We start from the raw sequence: 20,493 nt of genomic DNA, 5'->3' as shown, positions 1-20,493 counted from the left end.
GGGCCTGCTGAATATACATTTTAAGAAATGGGACAGATTGCCGCTTCATGTTACAACTGTACTCCGAGTGGACATTATCAGTATGTTCCAGCATTCCGCCATTTTGGCAGCAATATTAGTCTAGTACATTATATTGGCATGCAGAAGCCGTGGAATTTACCGCGACAAGCCTTCCCACTGGAGAGCCCGTATAATCAACTTCTGGGGAGGTGGTGGGCCACTTACGATAGACATTATAGACCAGTGGTATGTATGAACTGTGTCTTTCAATGCATGGGGGTCGGGGGACCTGATGAAGAGATTGCTGATTAAGTCGTGAGAGCTGACGTGATGGGGTAGAAGCCTACTTGTCGAATACCTGAAGCTCATGCAGAACAGATTCCCGGAGCCCCAGGTGGGCGTGAATGGGGTCAGTCGGCTGAATCGTTGGAAACCATACATCCCCCCGAGACGCCCTATGAACAAGTTCGACCACAAACACATGTCCACCCACTTGGTTCTTCGGCTTTTACTCCCGCTGAAGTTGGAGCTGAAGTTGGAGTTCATGCTAAAGCTGATAAAGCCATCCAGCAAGGCGACGAACCGCATGACGTTGGGCGCGCGCTCTCGCCCAAAATTCCACATGTACTAGAAATTGACAATTCTGCAGCTTCTGATGAAAATAGTGCGATTATAGCCAGACCAACGAGTTTTATCCCCCAACCTAAAGCCCCTGAAAAGAGCCATGAGTTTGCTATCAGCGCTGTCCCACAATACGTCCATGGTGAAGAACACGTGTCGGTCTACCGACATACTGCTCCTCTCCTTGATATCGTTTCCGATTCGAAGGAAATATCAATTCCTAAAAGCCTTCCTATTACTGGCATGGCAGACGTACCTGCACTTCAACAGTTGCCACAGGGGCCCACTGAATCGACTAAACAACCAGAACTTGGACATATCACAGCTTATTCCGAGGAGCCTGAGTCACCTAAGGCGGCACCAGAGACATCATTCTCACCGCCAAAGGCTGAATGGGACCCTTCCCGGTATGCATCTCCAAATCTAATGAGATACGGCGGAAAATACTCATGCAATCATACAGATACTGACAAACAACAATAGGGCACCTCCCCCCACGGATTCTAAACCCGAGGCATTCAGTTTACCTTCACATACATACGCTATGTCACAGGATATTCAACTTTTCCAACCACCAAAGTCATACCCGGAGGTTCCTAAAAATATGTACTACCAAGTACCCCCTAGGCAGCAAAAGACAAAAACATTAGCCCCCATATTCCCATGGGAAACTTACGCCCCAAAACCCACCCGCGTTTTCTTGGACGAATCTATAGAACTCGGTATAGCATCAGATTCACATTCAAAATTATTAGCCAAAGGGAAAGATGGAATAGAGGGTTTACCTGACTCTGCACCATCACCGTCAGCTGGCCCACCGCCTTCCATGGATCCGTGGCTGAACTACGTTCACTCAAACGCGTGGGACGAAATTCCCGAAATTGTGGGATACATGCGTTCCATTCAGAGGCCGCGGAGGGGGCAAGTCCAGGTCTTACAAGGTGGGGTAACCAGCACCACCGGAGACGGTTTCGGAACAGAACATGAAGGTCGAAGGCCCAGCTTAAGGCTCACAGATTTCCCCACGGAAATAGAGCGACCCAGTCTTACTGTTACACCTGCGCCTGTCCAGCGATCGAAATACATGGGCAAGTCGTATTCCAAGATCGAAGGAGGAAAAGGAGAAGAGATGATGATAGCTTGCCTCTGCCGCTGGTATTCCATCGCAGGAGAACTGGGTGCGTTTCACGATCGATGCGTTCGTGCACTCCTTGGGTTGACCTACTTATACTGGAGACTTACAGAACCCCGGTGGAGCGCCTCGAGGAAGCTCCAACAGGCGCCAGTCTGCGTTACTTGATGAAACACGTGGTGGGCCTCTCGAGTTTGAGGCGCGAGCTATTCCGAGTCGTAGAATGCCAGGAGAAGGAGATACTGTGGAAAGGAGGGGATGACTGGAATGGATGTGTGGCTTTCCGCTGCCAATGTACGGGCATGTCCTTACGGTTCCGTCATTGGTGCAACTTACTTTGCACATATACAGTACGTGCACACTTTGCATCCTCTTCCAACTGCTATAAACCATCCGTTTTATGGAAGGGGTTGTATCCACTACGGATGATGGAATGCAAGATTTCTGCTGTTTAATATTCATTTATTCTGCGATGGCCAGCACCTGATTCCGTCTGGCTTTTTTACCCTGGCTGTAGGTGTCGTACACAGCAAAGTCATCTAAATTGTTCTACTCTGGTCTTGTTATATTATTGCTTATGATCATTATTTTTATCTCGAAAATTTCGATTTTTTCTTTGCTTGCTCCGTCATAAATTGTTCTTACTTGGCACCATCTTTCCACTTTTTGTACGCTGACTGATATTCCCTACCTTGCTCAAACTATTTTATTACATGATATCAATCTACAATTTCTCATCTGCAAGCGAAGCTGGTCTGCCAAAGTTGCATTGTTCAAAATTCCTGGTCTCGTATCACATTTATCTTTTCTTTGTGTATTTTCTTTCTTCCAGCACCATATTGTGACAGTGTGTGTACAATACATGTTTCATCTGTTATTTATCACCGTCGTATCTACTATCCCCTATGCCTATCAATATAGCGATTTGTTCATCATTGTATATACAAGCACAATACACATCTCATCCTTCCGCGAATATCAGTTAATATCTTCTCTGTAATAGGATCCTTTTTCACTCTAATCCAACCGCTCCTAAAACGAAAACCCTAGCCTCACAACCCTACAAACCGTGACAGACTATTCTATCCGAGTACATCGGAACAACAGACCTAAAAAGTTTGGACACTAACCTGGCCTTTCGATCATACTCTAACCCCTGACCTAAATAAGCGCTTAATCACCCAACTCCCGACATCAACCCCATAAATCATCAGAGCCTGCACCACGAATTTCCTCGCATACATGAAAATACACTGCTCCCAGAAGAACAATAACCAACGCAACATGCACAACATATGCCATCCGCTTCAATTTCGACCCCGACCCTGATGATCTTGACGTCGGATTCCCCTGGCCCCTCACCCACCCCACTACCCACCCACTCGTTCCCCATAACAGGACCAAAATCCAAGCCCCCATAATCCCAATTTGCACATCCGGATCATTGAGCCTCTTCTCCAGCACCCCATTTTCCACGAAGAACATGAGATACAGCGCTGAGTGTAGGGAGATGAGCGTGGGAATGACCAGCCGGCCGAAGAGGCGATGGTAGGGGGTTAAATGGGTCAGAGGCAGGTGGAGGAGGTGGGAGCAGACGAGGTTGAAGGGGGTGGGTTGTTGTGGAGAGTTTCGGGGAGGGTAGTCTTGTTGTTTCGTCAGCATGGAAGCGTGCCTTCTTGGCATGTGTACGGGGGTGTTTTAAACCTATTTCGTATATACAGGAGATATATAGAGGAGCGGCGTGAAGGAAATAAGGAGAATGTATATGTATCCATACCATTACCTGTCCTCCAAGCCGAAAGCGCAACCAACCACGCCATCCATACCGTCGCGACGAGATACTGTCCCCTCGTCTCGGCCCCACCGCGCATGAGTGGGGAATCTAGCCATACTGATAATGGCAATGAGGATGACTTGGCTTCTTGGTCTTTGCCTCTGCTGCTCTTTCTGATCCGTCGTGCGCCCAATCTATAGGCGCTGAACAACAAAATCAGGAGCAGCGTGGATAGCTGAGCATATTGACCACGTAACGTGAGGAGCTCGCGCCGCTCACGGAGATGTTCGGGAGTGGGAGTCGTATATCGGTAGTCCCATAGTGGTGAAAGCCAAGTGCCCGAGGCAGACATGGCTTTCGCTGTTTAAGGTGTTCGCGAAGTTGTGAAGCCGAAGCCACCTTGCCGAGAAACAATGCCAAATGGAAGCGCTAAATAAATGGTAAAACAGACGGAAAATAGGGTGAAGGGAAACGGTTTAACATCAATTGCTTGACAATATATCCAGAGAGGAGAAGTCTTGCTGGACAGGGAAAAAAAAGGTAGAAATTGAAAACAAGCTCCGTGGCTAATGGCACGTATATCCAAATGTTACGGCCGTAAGGACACCACTTTTATACTAGGTTGGTAGTTAATATTTAACATGCCACTGAGCAACTGTGCTTCACAATGTCCAGACGGTGCATTAAGGAATCAAAAAAAGGGGGTGAGCCGCCAGGGAATCGTTTATGTGCCAGATTTTCTAGATTTTTCGAGAAATTATAGTAAAGGAATGTAACACTCTTGATTGCTGAATATATATAGCTCAAAACGTAGAGAAACTAAATGAGACAGAAGATTGCATGTAATACGATCGAATTTGCGTGGTTGAACTGCGAAGATTGAACCTTCTTATATCAGAACACGTGATTTGGATGCCTGGAACCCTTCTGTTGCCTAACACCGGCCAACTGTCATTCAGCGAGGAGAGAATGAAAAGAAAATGTTGTTTTCTTGTCTTGTCTATCTGCTCTCTGCTGTCTTACATCTTGTTCTGCTTGATTCTTTTGTCCACCTTGGGCCCTCATCATTTCTCCCTCTCCTCCCTTTTACCGTGTTGCCTCCCTTCAATGCGTATGGCTTTGCAACTTAATAGGATGTCACACGCCCATGAAAGACAGATAGAAAGAGAGATCCTTGGTACTCAGTATCTGGGGGTTTTAAAAGAAAGGGGAATAGGATTAAAGGTGTGCGGTGCGCGAGGGGGTGGGAAATACGATGACTTAGGAAGGATGAAAATGAACAACACAAAGGGGTTAGGAGGAAAGAGGGAGAAAAAGATGAACGTAATGTTTTCAATACTTGCGTGTTTACTTACTGGTCAAAGGGCACATGGTGATTTCCATTTCCACTTTCTAACCTGACATTAAAGAGAAAGAATTAAGAAGGTAAAAAGGAATTTTTCCAAGTACTTGGGCATGCCTTCTCCACATGGTTTCTTCCGTCCCTTTTTTTTCCCATTTCGTAAGACATAATGTGAGAGAAAAGCTAGGTTGATTACTGGGTTTGGGTCTGTATCTTCCTCGCAAGCAATTATAGAAAAGAAAAGGAAAGGGAAAGTGGCTTCTCTAAGTCAACGAATTCATAAAGCACAGCGCGAATGTGAGAGGAAGAGGCAGCAACACAAGCATGCATGAGAATAATGTATTTAGTCAGCCATTGATTAAAACAAAGAAGGGCCGTGCTGTGGGTGTGGAAGGTTGCGATGTTTGAAATGTATCTTTCTTTTTTCATATTCATTGGGAGAAAGTCATGGGGATGTTTGCATGGCTTCTGAAAAGCTGCTTGCAGCTGTGGTAGCGAAATATCGCACGTCGACATCATCATCCTGCTGCAATTTCTCAAGATTTGGAAGAATCTGTTGCTGTACGATGGCGTGGTTGCGCGGGCCCGGAGTACTGCTTGTCTGGCCGGATTTCTCGAGTTCGGCCAACGTGCCTTCTGCGGGAAGGCGTTGGAGGGTATCTATCATTACAGCATAAGATTTCGCAACGTTGAAACGGATGTTCGGGATGTCATCGTCGACAAGTCTCTCCAGAATCGGGAGGATGGAGGTCTCGATTATGTTGAGGTTGATGGCTGGGGCGAGTGTCTAATCATTGCGCAATTAGTTTCGTTGAGATACAATTTCTCAACTAAACTCAATACAGAATCAAGAAAAATAAAGACTAAAAATAAAAATTTGAGGTTTTGTTTGGCGTTCGACTTACGGAAATGGCAAAACAAGTTGTCATTCTGTAAAGGTAGTTTGGATGTTGGCCCATCAATATGACCTTTGGAATGATAGAGTTTTTCGCCCAGTCCACGCCAAACACTTCGGTCAGTTTCTTCAGGTTCTGAGTGGCTGCCTCGCGAATGGAGAATACGGCGTCCCCAAGCCAGCCCATGCAAAGTGCACTGAGCTGTTCGTCAAAGAACTTTACGCCAAGCTGACTTGCAAGAAGGGGGATATATTCGATGATGGCCAAACGGACACGCCATTGCTTATCTTCCGCCAACTGTACAATCGCAGGGAGTAAGGATTGGGATAGAAGCTCGATACCAATAACTGTTTACGATATGTAAGTGATGACAGTGATATTATATCTTTTATTGAATTGTGTAGGACATACCTTTATTGACCAATTCCAGTTTGGATATAATGTGGAGGCGTACATCGGGGAATTCATCTTTCAGCATTTGTAAAAACATAGGGAGTAGGTGTGCAATAGTTCTAAAGTAACGAGCTGGATTAGTAATCTGTCGTATCAGGAGAAGAGAGCATACATCACTCACTCCTCCTTGCCAAGTATTGGCGCCAGCCCACTGATTTGTGTACCAAGCGCGGCGCGCACATGTTGGGAAGGATCAGACACGAGGTCTTCAATGCTAGTCATTATTTCATTCAAAAGGGTGTCTCTATCCAGCAGCTCGCAGAAACCTATAAACGTGTTAGATTAACATATCCACACGCACTGCCGCAACTCATCTCCTACCAGGAATCTGTCCGGCGATTGCTGTGCGGACCTCTGCCTCAGTATCCTTCAGCAACTTCACAAAAGCAGGAACCAGATCCCGATTCAGCACCTCGTCATCAACAGCTTTTGCGATCTACGTAGTCGCCAGTCAGCTTTGTATTGATGTACATGGTGATGATCACAATTCATAAACCCGAATCTTAATTCTACTGTACCTTCTCAAATCTATCAGCAACCATGTACCTAACCCGCCAACTTTTATCTTCAAATAAACTTCGCAGCGCGGTTAAAAGGACACCGTGGCTTGACTGCTGTTCTTTTGGGATTTCTTCGCAGATTGAAATCAAGATATCCACTGTTAATAGTCGCACGCTATCCTGGTCGTCATTTGCAAGGTATTGGAAGAGAGGGATTATTTCTTCTATGATTACTTGCGTGGTCATCTCCTTGGTAAACTTAGCGAGGTTATTTGCCGCCTGGCGTCTAACCATAGGAGTATCATCGTGGACCAGATGTCCAAACTGCTGTCGAAGACCTTGCTGCGAAGCTGGGGAAGCTTTGGAATATGGAGCACTGTAGAGGCCTGTGGCAGATATTTTGGAGGTGAACCAGTCCGCCTTCGAGAGGCTCACGGTGAGGGGTATGAAATATTCTTCGATTTGCTTGGCAGAAAGCTGGCCACAAATTTTGTTGAGGGATTCAACCGCCTGAATATCGATATATTGTCAGTAGATGATGGGGCGCGTCTGGTTGTACCTATACCAGGTTTCCATTTCATTTGGGAGCTAAAAGGCAACTTGCCTTTTCTCGCACCAAGGGTTCCTCAATTGCGGCCAAATTCTCTAGGGGAGATAGGAGAATATGTGCATATTCCGGCCCACCAACATAGTCGACGAAATTACCCATCTCCTCACTAAGCGCAGTCAGAACTTCATCTTCATCTTCGACAGAGTCTGGATGGAAGAAAGAAAGTAGTCTGGGTCAGCATTTTGCGGCATTCAATACGTCGGCGGATCCGCAAACCAAGGCAAAAGCTGGACGAGACAAACCATCAAGAAAAGGAATCAATTCGTCCCGCGTTCGTTCCGGGCCAAGAGCCAGAGCAATCGTGGATAGGCGATGGATGGCGTTTAAACGGAGGAGGACATCCTCATGCTATATCTTGTATAAGAATGCTATTTTACTGATCGCCGCAGCGAATGGAGGAGGCAGAGGAGAAGTGGGAGGGCATACCTTCAGTTCATCTATCAGAACGGCGACAGGGTAGAGCTCATCATTTTCGCCCTGGCCTTCCATAGCTAGAAAAGGAGTGTATATTGATTAAGGGAAGGAAGGAAGGCGGAGAATGAGCCGATATCGCGACAGGTTTTTCTAGGAGGTGTGTTCGGCCGGAGGGGGGCGTGCCAATTGAATTCTTATGGAGGTCGTTGAAGAACTAGAGAGGGACCCGATATGCAGATAAGGGAATTACACGCGTGGACCTTGGCGTAGATAGACCTAAGAGCAACGGATATAGATACGAGTGGTTTAGTTGGAGCGGCAAAGAAGCAGCATGGAGGGGAGAGATGTCATGGTGAGGTACAAGGTATGGATGTCTGGGATGTCTCGTGGGGTGAGTTGAGCCTAGGGAAGAAAACAGGCCAATCAACCGCCAACGCAAAAAGCCGCCAGGCAAACAAACAGCATGAGCGCAATCAACGCAAAACGCACCTTGGATATCCTCAAGAGTGGAAGCCAAAACCTGCTTTACAGGAAGAACAGGGTAAGTGACAAGGTCGGACAAAAGTTGGTCTTTGTTTGTTGGATAGCATCTGTGATGTATTTTGATCCGTGTCGATTCTTCAGCATGTGGCTGGTGGGCTTCCCAATAGACGGCTTGATGTGGCGGTGCAACAAGGAATGCCGCTGCTGACTCACGGTCTTTTTCCCCTCCATGAAGCGATCAACTTTTGGCTGAAAAAACAGCTTTGTGCTTTTTACCACAGCTAATTTCATGTCGACAATCAACAATCTGCTAAATACCCTGAGCTTGGTTGAGGGAATCCTCCGTATTGAATCTGCACCAATCTATCTGTTTCAGAAAACTCTGCGCGCAACGTTTGAACTTCCTGGTCGCAAATTAGGCCCGCGCCTCCACCATGCCGACCATTGCTGTTGATAAAGCTGCCCTCTTCAAGGAACTGGGGCGAAAGTGAGTCAATTGGCTTCTGTACCTTTCTCTGGACATGCCTCATTTGTTTATCTGCTTGTTTTGTAATGCGCCAGGTATTCTACAGAGGAGTTCGACCAACTATGCTTTGAGTTCGGTATGCGTCCTAGCGGGTGCTCTCACCTTTGTACCACAAACCTCCCACTATGGATACCCAGACTGACAGTATTCCTCTATAGGCCTTGAACTGGACGAAGATGTAATATACCCCTTGTCTGACCCATCCTGGCATATGCATTCTGAACAATCACAGACCGAAAACTTGGAAAGACCGTTTGTAAATGGAAAACAAGAACCTCCGCAACTGAAGATTGAGGTCCCCGCGAATCGGTTGGCTACTACTATACGTCTATGCTATGTAATATGATCTGAACTAAGGTATTTCTAGATATGATCTCCTCTGCATCGAGGGCATTGCTCTCATGTTGAATATCTTCCGTGAACGAACTCTGTCGCCAGAGTATCGCCTTGTTGCACCTTCAAATGGAGAACTGGAAACGATTGTCGTAAAAGAGGAGGTGAGAAATAGGCATAAACACCCATATATGTAACCATTGGCATTTACTAAGCTTTAAATTTAGACGATGAAAATCCGCCCTTATATTTCGGGCGCCATCCTTCGGAATATCCATTTCGACCAAGCTCGATATGAATCCTTTATTGCTCTTCAGGACAAATTGCACCAAAACCTTGCCCGGCAAAGAACATTGGTTGCCATTGGAACGCATGATTTGGATAAACTCAAAGGGCCGTTCACTTATGAGGCTTTGCCTCCAAAGGATATCAGCTTCGTCCCTTTAAATCAAACACGGAAGATGAATGGACAGGAGATGATGGAGTTCTATGAGGTAATGTTTCACTGAATTTCCTTGCCATTGACACCACAATACTAAAATATTCCTATAGAAGGATAAACACATAGGGAAATATCTTCACATTATCCGGGATTCTCCTGTATATCCCGTGATTTATGACTCGAACCGTGTAGTCTGTTCGCTGCCACCAATTATCAATGGCGACCACTCGAAAATCACATTAAACACCAAAAATGTATTCCTCGAGTATACGGCAACTGATAAGACTAAAGTTGAGATTGTGAATAATATCATGGTTACTATGTTCTCTCAATATACCTCAGAGCCCTTCACCGTGGAGCCTGTGAGAATAGTATCATCGCACAACAACGAAACTCGCCAGACCCCCGATCTAAGGCCTCGTCCTACCCAAGCTAGTATATCCTACATTAACCAATGCTGTGGTCTCTCCTTATCCGCCGCAGATATTTGCAATCTCCTAAAGCGCATGTCATATTTTGCTGAGCCATCCAAAACTTCCCCGGATCTGGTCGATGTTCGGGTTCCTGTAACCCGCGCAGACGTGCTCCATCAAGCAGATATCATGGAAGACGTTGCCATCGCCTACGGTTTCAATGAACTCCCGCGATATTTCCCCAATATATCTGGCACAATCGCGCGACCCTTGCCCATAAATAAACTCACTGACATCATCAGAACAGAGGCCGCGATGGCCGGCTGGTCTGAAGTCATGCCCCTTATCCTCTGCTCGCACGATGAGAACTTCGCCTGGCTGAACCGCAAGGACGATGGGAATACAGCTGTCAAGCTGGCGAATCCCAAAACAGTAGAGTTTCAGGTTGTCCGCACGAGCCTGCTGCCGGGCCTTTTGAAGACAATTGGAGAAAATAAACATCATGCGATCCCTATGAAGATCTTTGAGGTCAGTGATGTTGCATTCAAGGATGTTTCGCGTGAGCGTAAGAGTACGAACGAGAGACATTTCGCGGCGGCCTGGTATGGGAAGACCAGTGGGTTCGAGATTGTACATGGGTTGCTCGATAGGATTATGGCTATGCTGAAGACTGCTTTTATTATTGGGGAAGAAGGGCTGGATAATCCGGCTATGGGGAACGCGTCGTATTGGATTGAAGAGTTGGACGGTTCGTTCACCCATCACCAAAGCATCGACCTGAAAATGGTTGGGGATGAACATTTTTAAGAAATACCTGATGAGGACTTTGCTAATTTTTTCCAAAAAATTTTGCTCATCTTAGATCCGACATATTTCACTGGCCATGCAGCCTCAGTACACGTCCGAATTTCCGGAAAGGATCATGTCGTTGGATCCTTTGGTATTCTGCACCCGACGGTGCTGGGGAAGTTCGATTTGAAATATCCCGTCAGCACGCTGGAGATCAACATTGAGACTTTCCTATGATACGGGAATAATTAATATCCCGTGTTCCCTACCTTTTATTCTCCTTACGCTCGAGAAATTCAAATGTGATTGAGCCGGGTTAGAGTTCGTCGGAGCCGGCAAAGTTTATCACTCAATAAATCACTTTTCTTGATGTGCCATGGATTTGTTTGTTGGTATGAATGATGATTTTGGAGAAGGGAAAAGAAACACTGGGCGTCTGGCATCATTCAAAATTATTAAGTCGCATTGCACAGGTATAGTTAGAGCTGGGACGAAGGAATGGAGATGAATGAATGCATTATTAGGCTTGTTAAAACCATTTCTTTAGATTGGTTTCCTTGGTGTCACAAATATGGGCGTTGATTTAGCTGTAGGCGTAATATGCCAAGCACTCATGCTCCTCTACACACCAAGGTAGGAAAAATACATCTATCACAAAAGATTTCGCGTGTACTTTTTGACCCACCTACTTTTTTTTCCGATTCTCTCTCATTTTATTTGCAATCAAGTTGTCGCAGGGAGGTCGCACATCCACCACATACATGCTTAGATGCTTTGAAGGAAAAAAGGAGTTCTCCATGTACTGTACCTCAACAGAATCATCAGATAGAAAAGAAAGAAATGGGAAACTTAATTGAACAAAAGGGAAGAAGGAAAATAACGTTGTCTTTATTTTACGCCAAACAAGATCAACACATGACCTTTTGAGGGAAAAAAAATTAAAAAATTAAAACATTAAAAAACAGAGCTCCATTCATCATTAACTAGCAAAAAATCACTCCTGAGCCCCCTCCACTGCACCTTCCGTACCACCAGCAGCCTGGCCCGCAGCCTCCGCCTCTTGTTGTGGGGCCAATCGCTGCTGCTCGGCCAACTGCTGAGCCGCAAGAGCCTTGGCGCCATAGTCCTGGCTGAGCGGTTGTAAGACAGGCTGTTCCTCCTTGGGCTCGATGATGGTGACGGAATCTGGAAGGATTTCTGGGGACCCGACTTCCCCTTCAGGGATCGCTGCCGCGCATGATTTTGACTTTATGCCAAGCACACCTTTGGCGGAGGAAGGAACGTGGCCGGGTGACACTGTCGATGAAGTTCGCGAACCGGGTTGGCCGGAAGTGAATTCATGAAAGCCCGTCCCGGGATTGTGTGGGTTAGTTGATGTTGATGTTGATGGGTTTTAGTTGTTGAGGGTTGTGGTTGAACGGGAATTCTTTTCTTGTGATTGATGTTTTGGAGTGACAGGATGTGTGATAGGTGTTGTTGATTCGATGGAAAACCTCCAACTCTTCAAGTATTCCAACCATGAGGAACAATCGTGGTGCTTCAGAATCAAAGGTAAATAGAACATACAGTGAACTTCATGCTCTTGGCACGGGCAGCTCTGAGTTTTCCAGACACAACAACCTCGCAACCCTTCGCACCGCTCTCCATGATAAATCTAAGAACACCATAGCATGCTCTTCGAACAGCAAGGCCGTTAAGAAGCTTGTATCGTAAGCTCTCGCACTGAGCAACAGCAGAGAGACCTCGGTTCTGGACTTTGGCGGCGTAGAGCGAGACGGAGTTTTCGGGGAACTTAAAGCGCTTCTGGATGAGGGACGTGAGTTCGCGGATGCGGCGGCCCTGTTCACCCAGAACTTCTTGGGTGTGGGTGGCACGGATGACTATTATAAACGAGAAGAGTGAGATGGTTAGTGTATCGTCTAGTCTCGATAGATGTGGAAGTTTATATGGCCCTCTTCAGTGGCCGTTCCAGCATAGTTCTCATTGTGTCATTCCCACTTTTTTATCAGCATTCCTTTTTGCAGCATGCCCAATGCAATGCAATATAGATTTAAAAAAAGAAATTTCTTTTCCCATATATGATTGCGTGGACCCGATAATAACATAAACCGGGGTAGCCTCTTCGGATTTTTTGCCCTTCTCCATCTCACAATTTAAACAAAAAAACATAGAAAGTGTAGTGAGACGTACTGATATCAGTAACCGTGGGAGTAACCCGGACCTCAACACCAGAGTATCCCTCCTCAGCCAATTCGCGCTGGAAGAATTCGTTCAACTCAGCGTAGAAAACACCGTCAGCCACGAACTTGCGGCGCTTCGAGATCGCTCCTTGGACGGCAGCCATGATTGTAATTTGTAACTTTTGTTTGTTTTATAGTATTGACAAAAAGAAACAAGGACCGGCAGGGACTAAGGATTCGTGGGGGAAAAGCGCTTCGTTGGTGACGGCGACAGCTGGTAGTGCTGCTTCTTCTCGTTCTTCGCAGTGAGGTAGAATTCGCTTGCATTTAGGTTTTAGTGGGGGATATATCGAAGTAGGGCTTGGGGTTTACCCTGATTCCGCTTTGGGATAACCGCTGGTGCCGCTAGGCCCGTTTTAATTTAGTGCCTGGAACAAGAATTACCCAGATATAAATACCCCTTCTAATTTTTGTTACTGAATAATAAAAACGAATAAAAATGCTATTCCTTACAAGGTCTCGTGTTCCATTCGAGGCCAGTAGAGAACCCTTTGTATATGAGATGATGTATGTAGACTAAACGCCACTGTCCAAAAATCCCAAGAGCAAAGGCAAAGCAAAAGGGGAGAGCAGGAGGCACGACATGAATAGTGCCCCATCTAATCTACTGCATCTCAACCTCCATCTCCTTATTCTCCATCTCCTCAGTTCGTCTTCCCTGGCTGCTCTCTCGACCAGTAGGTAGGCTTAAACCCGATAGGCCCACAGCAAGTGCTGCCATCCCCGCTGATGACATACTGCTAGTATTAGTGGATGTTGATTGCACAGATGCATAGCTACCGAAAGAGCGTTCGGAAGTCTCAACCCCAGTTAGTACAGGTGTCCTCGAACCAGAGGGATAATCCTTATCCAGAGGTATGCCACCGCTGCGCGGGGTATTCATTTCTGCATCGCTGCGGCCAAAGGCCTCACTCCACCACCTCGTTTCACCAGGCCGAGGGAAAAGCAGGCGTTCCCGACCTCTCTTATTATCATCTATAACGGGGTCATATTGTGGGTTTATGAACTGTTCTCGCCTAGCAAGAAAATAGTCCCACACGCTTCTTGTCCTTTCCTTGGCTTTCGCTTCCACGCGCTCCTTTTCGCTGTTGAAGAGGAACGTCCCATATTGGCATGAGTAGAGATGATACAGAAGTCGGCGAAGAAAGCGTTCGTTGAATTCAAAGCGTGTAGGATACTGATATAGCAATTGATAGGTTGCATCAAGGAACTGGTGGAAAACAGGGCTGGTTTCCTTGACCTTTGTCACCTCTACACCATTTGACTGGGTAGATATCCGCGAAGTTGGTCTTTTAGAGCTATCCAAATCCAACGCCTCCGCGTCTGAATCACCTAGGGAGTCCCGGCTCATATTATCTCTGTTAAAGAAGCCCTTGGCGCTGAGGAGGGCATTTTCGAGCGCTTTTCCCGCACCACCGGCATCGCCAAAACCAGTGCGATTAGCATCTCCGCCCAGGAAGTCATTTTCGATTTGGAACCATTTCTCGCTATTTAAGAACCCAGATCTATGGCGAAACATGTGACCAAAAGAAAGCCAATCCTTTTCAACTAAAACCATGAATCCTTCCATCGTTCTATAATATGGATCAAGGCATAACTGGCTTAATGCACTCAACTGGGAAGTCCTATCCCATCCATCCGAGCAGTGTATGAGCACGTGAGAATGCTGCAAGCCGACTTGTCGCGCAATTAAAGCCGTTCCGTCGAGTATCCCACTGATATGTTTAAGCCATCCACTCCTCGCAAGTTGATCTCGGCTTGGCCCGAATGACGTTACATCAGATTCTTTGAGCGCATCAATAACACGATTCAGTGAGTCCCTCATAACGTGAATATTATCGATCCCCAGGTAAACCTTGGTCGCGAACTTGTAATTGTCCATATTTTCGGACCCTAGACCGACAGCCTGCATCGCGAATGCGTTCACGGTTGGACGCGCATCGACGATAAGATTGTGCTGCTGCGCTCCATAAATTTGGGGCTGGCTTGCGGCACCTTCCTCCCTTGCTGCAGAAATCACCTCGTCTTCAAGCTCCTCAGCATTGGATAATTCAAAATCAGCCGGAACACTTGGCTGTTCTTCCTGGCTGGAATTTAGTGATTCAGCCTCCAAGGATGAGGGAGGCGTATAGTTCGCAAGAGGTCTCTCGGGACGGGATGTCGAAAAAATAGCTGCTAGAAGTTTCTCATCTTGTATACTTCTCTTCCCACGAACACCCACCAGCGGTTGAGAGGATCTAGTAATGGAACAACTGTTGACAGGATGGAGATAAGTAAGGACAGGTATCCGAGCCCTAGACCTATATCTCCCAGCATAGTTGAGCGTATTATCCGACATCATCGAAGGAACCGGGAGAAGGGAAGGATAGGTGGGTGAGAACTGCACACCAGATGTCAGTTTGTCTAATCCTATAGAGAAGAATCAGGATTTAGTGTTACCGAATAGTCCTGATTGATAGTGGATATTCTCCAGCCACATTTTGAATCTGGCTTTCCAACACCCAAGCGCAGCCATTCCTCCCGTGGATTGTAGATATTCCATCCGTTGAAACCCCGCTCCGGAGGTGGGGGTTGATAGGTGAACGCATAGAGCTTCTCGATCCTACCAAGCCTACATGTCCATGACTTTATACTCTCGTATGCATCCCTCGCTCTAGACTCGTTGGGGAAGGAGAAGCAGACAAATGTGAAATCTCGGCATCGGAGGCGTATCGAGGAGGGTTGCCTCGAGGATGCGGCTGCCGGTCTGAACGTGCAGAAGGAAATGATCGGATATGTGATCCAGAGCTCTTTAGGTTTCGGGATCGTATTATCACCCTGCTGTTGGTCTGCACTTGTAGCCGTTGCTGGCGGGGTATGCGAAAATATGAGGTGGTGAGGTGTTAGATGCAGGGTGCCGAGGACTTGTTCCCCCCGCCTCAGAAGTGTCACATTATCCACCTTCAAGGACAGGCAAAATCGGAATGTCAGCGCTATCTGCGAGCTTTCGACGGGCTTCGAAGCAACTGTCCACCCCTACCTTTGCGATCCTCGTACGTTCCATCTTGAAAAGTCTATGTAAATCCGCGCGGTGAATTTTAAAGGAGTGGCATGATGAAGACGGGCTTGCTCCTATCGGTTTTTATCCAGATCGTAGCAGTTCGTGGAAGGTCATGAAGTGGACAGCAAAATTACAAAAAAAAAGGAACTCAAAAGGGAACTCAGAAGGACCTCGGGGAGGCTGCTAGACAAATTATCGCCTCTCTCTGTGGACAGTGTGTCGGATCTCGTAGTGGTGAAGTTTTATTCTTTAGAGCTCTTTTGAGGTTGAGTTGGTGGTTCTTTCTAGCGTCACCCCTCCTACGTCAGACATTTGATTGCATATAAATAAACTTTTCGGGCCACCAGCAAATTGCTGCATACCACCACCGGCCTGGAAAAACAACATACATCATTACCTAATTTTACGCAGTGAAAAGCTGTGTTAAATATATTGGCAATAAAAAAGTATTGATTCATGGGCTGGCGGGTATCGTCCTACACTATTCATATGGAGGAAAATGGCAAGAAAAAAAGGATGCTGGTTGGCCCGAAGCCCTCTTGATGATTCAGGCTCTGGTTCCTTATCCATGATATCCTGAAACCCAACCTTCGTTCTTTCGTCCGTGTTGCCGCCTTGTCGGCGAAAATCTCCTTCTCCCTCCTTATCAGCCAATATCCTCACTGCTTGCAGATTAACACTGTTGCTCCTGCATCTGGATCCAACCGGGGTAAAATCCAACCTAAGTCCTGGTATTGGCAAAATGTATCTCGCTTTAATTCGTCGTCTGCGAATTTTCTACGGGGTCGAACCTTCGACTCCTAAACAGGCTCAGCGTCTGGGGTTTTGAACGATTAGCATGGATGAATTAAACCTTGCAGCTGGTGATGGGAAAGGGTGCGGTAACTCCACTCACTGTTGAATCTTCGCGAGGGACTCCTAACGCTGCGATGTCCTCGGCTTCCCATGAACTGACATATGGCCGCGGACATATGATGTTCCTGCTGTAAATCGAGGGGAAAATCATGAAGTTGGTGCCTTGCTTGGACGATATAAACAGTACAGATTTGAGAGACCTTTTGCTCGTTCTCTCTGACCTTTGTGCCTCTTCTAAATCTCTATGGTCATCTGGATATCTGAGTATCAGACATTGGTCTTGGCCCTGTAGAATGTTGGGGTAAGGCATAAAATGTGGATGCGAAAGGCAAGATGCCATCAAATTCGAGGTCCGTTGGTAGAAGCAGCTGCGCAAAAACGCATGGACATGTTCTGTGCATTGTAATGGCCAAGGAACGCAAGATGCACTTTTGATGAGCGCACCATTTGTGGGTTAGCCATTCGAATCAATGTCGAACTCTCCCATGTTGGAATACTGTTTGATCCGGTCAATTTCTTGTTCCCAACTGTCAGTGAATTCTAGTACTCGACGAGTTTTCTCTGTGATCCGTGTTCAGTTTGGCATTCCATTCTCCTCTAACGGTCCATGATATCTCGATGAAAAGCAGGGGAAGTCTTTGTTTTCAGGACTTTCGATGATAGGGCAGCTTGGAAAATACAGCTTCCAGACCATTGACCGAAGAATGTGTCACGAGCCCCGATGTCAAGAAGAACTAGAACAAAACAAAGATTTTAAAACCTGGTAAGGTGACATTGTCCTACGTTTAAACTTTGACATTGAACTACAACAGGGTGTGCCCATCGGGGTATACATATGTTATAGCTCTCAAGGTCTTCTTAAAAAGGCCAATTCCAGAGACATGTTGATTAGATGTTACAGACAATGAGCATTTATTGCAAGCAACCCGAATTTCGGGCATTTGTTAAAACATTTTAGCCATGTCTGATCGAATCTATTTGACTGACATGGTTGTTTCTTAATATTTCCCAGTCCTTTGTGAACTTTAATCTTTACCCCTCGTAACTACTAGCCCACCTAGCCAGGCCCTACGTATCGATGAAGCAGCATTGGTACCGTGTTTTTAGATGGGCCAGAAAAGCACCGCCTTCTCAGTTCTATTCGGATAGTATTTATAGTTTTAAATAGAGTCGAAGTGCAGAGTTCCAATAAAATAAATCATGACCCCTCGCCTCTCACTTCATTTATATACTTCATTCTTAGTTCTATTTTATATTTCGTTTTTAAGAGGGGCTTATTATCCCTGGCATTTTATTTTTCAATCAACCCCCTTATGTGGGATGGGGGTGGATTTTAGATGTGATGGTGGGGTTTACGGATCGACCTTGACATCAAACTTTAACATTGCGTTTTATTTAGTTAACTAACTAACTGGCCGACATCGCACTTCTAATTTAAACTTGACCCCGCATCTTGAGCCGCAAACCTTTTCTACCATGTAGCCCTCCAGCTCTGAAAGTGGAGGGGCATAGAAGAAATAAAAGAAGATGTCAAATGTGAGTTGCGAAATGACAATGAAAGTTCAGAGATGCCCTTATCACTCCATCGACCATGGCCTTGATGTTCGATTCCCAGGAGTGGGATCGATGCTAGTAGGCCTTCCACTGGCACCAGATCGCGAGAAAATAGTAGTAGATATTCTGCCAGCGCTTCCTCTCTGGACTTGTTAGTAGCTTAGAGCGCAGAGTTGAAAAGGCAATCAACTTATCAAAGTTACGGTCCCTAGGTGAGAAGGATTCGGAATTTGTGCGTACACGGTCACCTGCTTTCGGGCTATGACTTCTTCGCCACAGCGCATTCTATCTGAAGTGGCCTCTATATCTGATCTCCATGCTGGTGTGTGCTCATGAGGGATCTGGCCCCCTGCCATATCTCTGCTGCGGTTGCGCCATTCCCTATTCTCCTTCTGCGAAAGGCAGGCCGCTTAACGTCACATAGCGTCCCTTGCAGAAGCGCGGGACATACCCGTTACAGGAGTAAGATAGCAAGTATTCCCGGCTTGGCATGTTGTCCTTAGCAAAACCCTCCCAAGGCTCTGGTATTACCTGGATCATCGTTTCCGCCTCCTTGATCTCCGCATTTGGGTTTTAGTTAACTAGGATTGATCTTACTGACTCGGTTAAGCTTAGATATAGTGCGGGATGCGTAATCAAGCAAAGATTCTAATATGGTTTTAGTTTTCTTGTAATTAAACTCATAGTTTATGAGGAATCGTATATCATTATAGCATGGCGAGGATAAAGGTGATCTTCTATTTGTTGAGAGGTTGCCTGCTGCACAAAGGCATAGGTTGCTAATATTTTGCACAGCACAACATATCACTCCCGTCTCTTGTTGAAGTATGAAACTTGAAACAATGGCATGTGGGATTTTTATCACTGCATCAAGGATCAATACTTAAGGTGGGCGACATGTGAGATAAGCCTTATGTATCAAGTCCTTGACCGAGGGCGGGATCCCATGTTAAGTTAAAAGGTAGAATTGGCCTCGCCCAGCCTTGATGCCTGACTTCCAACTTCTCGCTTTGGAATACTTTTTCTTTTTCTTTTCTTTTTCTTACTCTCCTTGGATATGCTTATTTACTGGGTCATTGCTTGATAGGGTGATAATGGCTGAAAGTGACCGATGTGTAGAGATGGTAATACGAGTGAAGAAGCGACGGGGGTGGAACTTAACCAAGGTATGGAAGGAAGGCCAAAGCTCATCAATCCAACTTAGGGCTTCAAGACAACCAAGGGAGTTAAAGCAAAAATAGGACATGTCCCTGTCATCCAGTCCTGGCGAACATGTTTTTCGTCTTCTCCTTATTGATGAAAAACAACAACTAAAATTTCAATTGACGGGTGTTCTCCATCCTTAAATATGGTCCATTATTTTAGAACTATAGCCATCCTATCCTCAAGCCCCCTTTACTATATATATACCTTCACCTAATAAGTCGTGGCTGCATGTCATAAGCATAATAATTAGAAAAGCATGTTTGAAACGGAAGACAAGATCGGCATTTGAAGTACCATGTAAAGCAGAAAGAAGAGTTGGAGCTCTGATCAACAGCGACATCGGGTGTAAAGCGGGTAATTTAGCGAGGGCGGGCTTTTAACGTCCAGATGATTCTTCCGGCTTTATAGCCATGGGTTTCTGCCAATTCCGCTCGTACAAGTTATCGATTCTTAAACGAGTGGCGTGTTGTTCGGGGTTAATTTATGTGGTAGCATCCTTCTTCGAGCCGAAAGCTGGAACCGTTAGCTGCCCTCGTGCTCGAATTCCCACGGGCGACCACCGCACCCACACTGCCTAGAACAGAGCCTTATTGGCGGGGATGTTGGTCTACCTGCCGACTGATGCCTGGGGAAAGGTTTGAAATTTGAGGGTGTTGAGTGCGAACAGGCCAGTTACGCCAGTCCCCAGATTCCTGGCCGAGACCAAGAACCGTTAGGCGCCGGGAGATCATCACCTGACCCCTTGGCAAGCCTCCAACGGCGCTTACTGATCATTGCTCATGATAGCTAACCAACTTAGTTTGTTCAACAAAGTCAGTTTGGTTGAAAGAGGATATTCTTGGTGCATCTGGGCATGTATGAGTTTCTGAG

The 20,493-nt window shown here is 46.2% G+C and overlaps 5 protein-coding genes across 5 annotated transcripts in view; 2 read left to right on the top strand and 3 right to left on the bottom strand.

Annotated features, from left to right (window-relative positions):
- The window catches only part of HCAG_00217 (predicted protein), a gene marked incomplete at both ends in the record, with an annotated part of 3,213 nt that extends 917 nt beyond the window's left edge, over positions 1–2,296 (top strand). The window contains 5 exons of the mRNA XM_001543121.1: positions 26–246; positions 340–1,028; positions 1,105–1,799; positions 1,901–2,047; positions 2,271–2,296. Coding sequence (XP_001543171.1) covers positions 26–246; positions 340–1,028; positions 1,105–1,799; positions 1,901–2,047; positions 2,271–2,296 — 1,778 coding nt within the window. The remainder of the gene's footprint in view (positions 1–25; positions 247–339; positions 1,029–1,104; positions 1,800–1,900; positions 2,048–2,270) is intronic.
- A 3,018-nt stretch (positions 2,297–5,314) lies between these two features.
- On the bottom strand, positions 5,315–7,817 carry HCAG_00216 (protein phosphatase PP2A regulatory subunit A; the record flags this gene model as incomplete). The annotated part of the gene is made up of 9 exons (XM_001543120.1): positions 5,315–5,656; positions 5,775–6,112; positions 6,177–6,277; positions 6,340–6,484; positions 6,540–6,654; positions 6,737–7,228; positions 7,335–7,474; positions 7,571–7,676; positions 7,755–7,817. 9 exons carry the CDS (start codon positions 7,815–7,817, stop codon positions 5,315–5,317), a joined length of 1,842 nt encoding a protein of 613 aa, XP_001543170.1.
- Positions 7,818–8,205: 388 nt separating this feature from the next.
- On the top strand, positions 8,206–10,965 carry HCAG_00215 (phenylalanyl-tRNA synthetase; the record flags this gene model as incomplete). The annotated part of the gene is made up of 9 exons (XM_001543119.1): positions 8,206–8,283; positions 8,645–8,712; positions 8,787–8,827; positions 8,910–8,929; positions 8,984–9,060; positions 9,119–9,248; positions 9,312–9,578; positions 9,637–10,687; positions 10,802–10,965. The coding sequence occupies 9 exons, from the start codon at positions 8,206–8,208 to the stop codon at positions 10,963–10,965; spliced, it is 1,896 nt and encodes a 631-aa protein (XP_001543169.1).
- Positions 10,966–11,722: 757 nt separating this feature from the next.
- HCAG_00214 (40S ribosomal protein S3) lies at positions 11,723–13,072 on the bottom strand (the record flags this gene model as incomplete). The annotated part of the gene is made up of 3 exons (XM_001543118.1): positions 11,723–11,974; positions 12,295–12,608; positions 12,919–13,072. The coding sequence occupies 3 exons, from the start codon at positions 13,070–13,072 to the stop codon at positions 11,723–11,725; spliced, it is 720 nt and encodes a 239-aa protein (XP_001543168.1).
- A 500-nt stretch (positions 13,073–13,572) lies between these two features.
- Positions 13,573–17,173, bottom strand: HCAG_00213 (conserved hypothetical protein; the record flags this gene model as incomplete). The annotated part of the gene is made up of 5 exons (XM_001543117.1): positions 13,573–15,348; positions 15,408–15,908; positions 16,398–16,426; positions 16,730–16,808; positions 16,904–17,173. The coding sequence occupies 5 exons, from the start codon at positions 17,171–17,173 to the stop codon at positions 13,573–13,575; spliced, it is 2,655 nt and encodes an 884-aa protein (XP_001543167.1).
- Between the last annotated feature and the right edge of the window lie 3,320 nt (positions 17,174–20,493).

Source organism: Histoplasma capsulatum, genomic scaffold (genome assembly GCF_000149585.1).
Source record: "Histoplasma capsulatum NAm1 scaffold_1 genomic scaffold, whole genome shotgun sequence".
Lineage (NCBI taxonomy): Eukaryota > Fungi > Ascomycota > Eurotiomycetes > Onygenales > Ajellomycetaceae > Histoplasma > Histoplasma mississippiense.
This window is presented reverse-complemented; position numbering and strand designations above follow the sequence as displayed.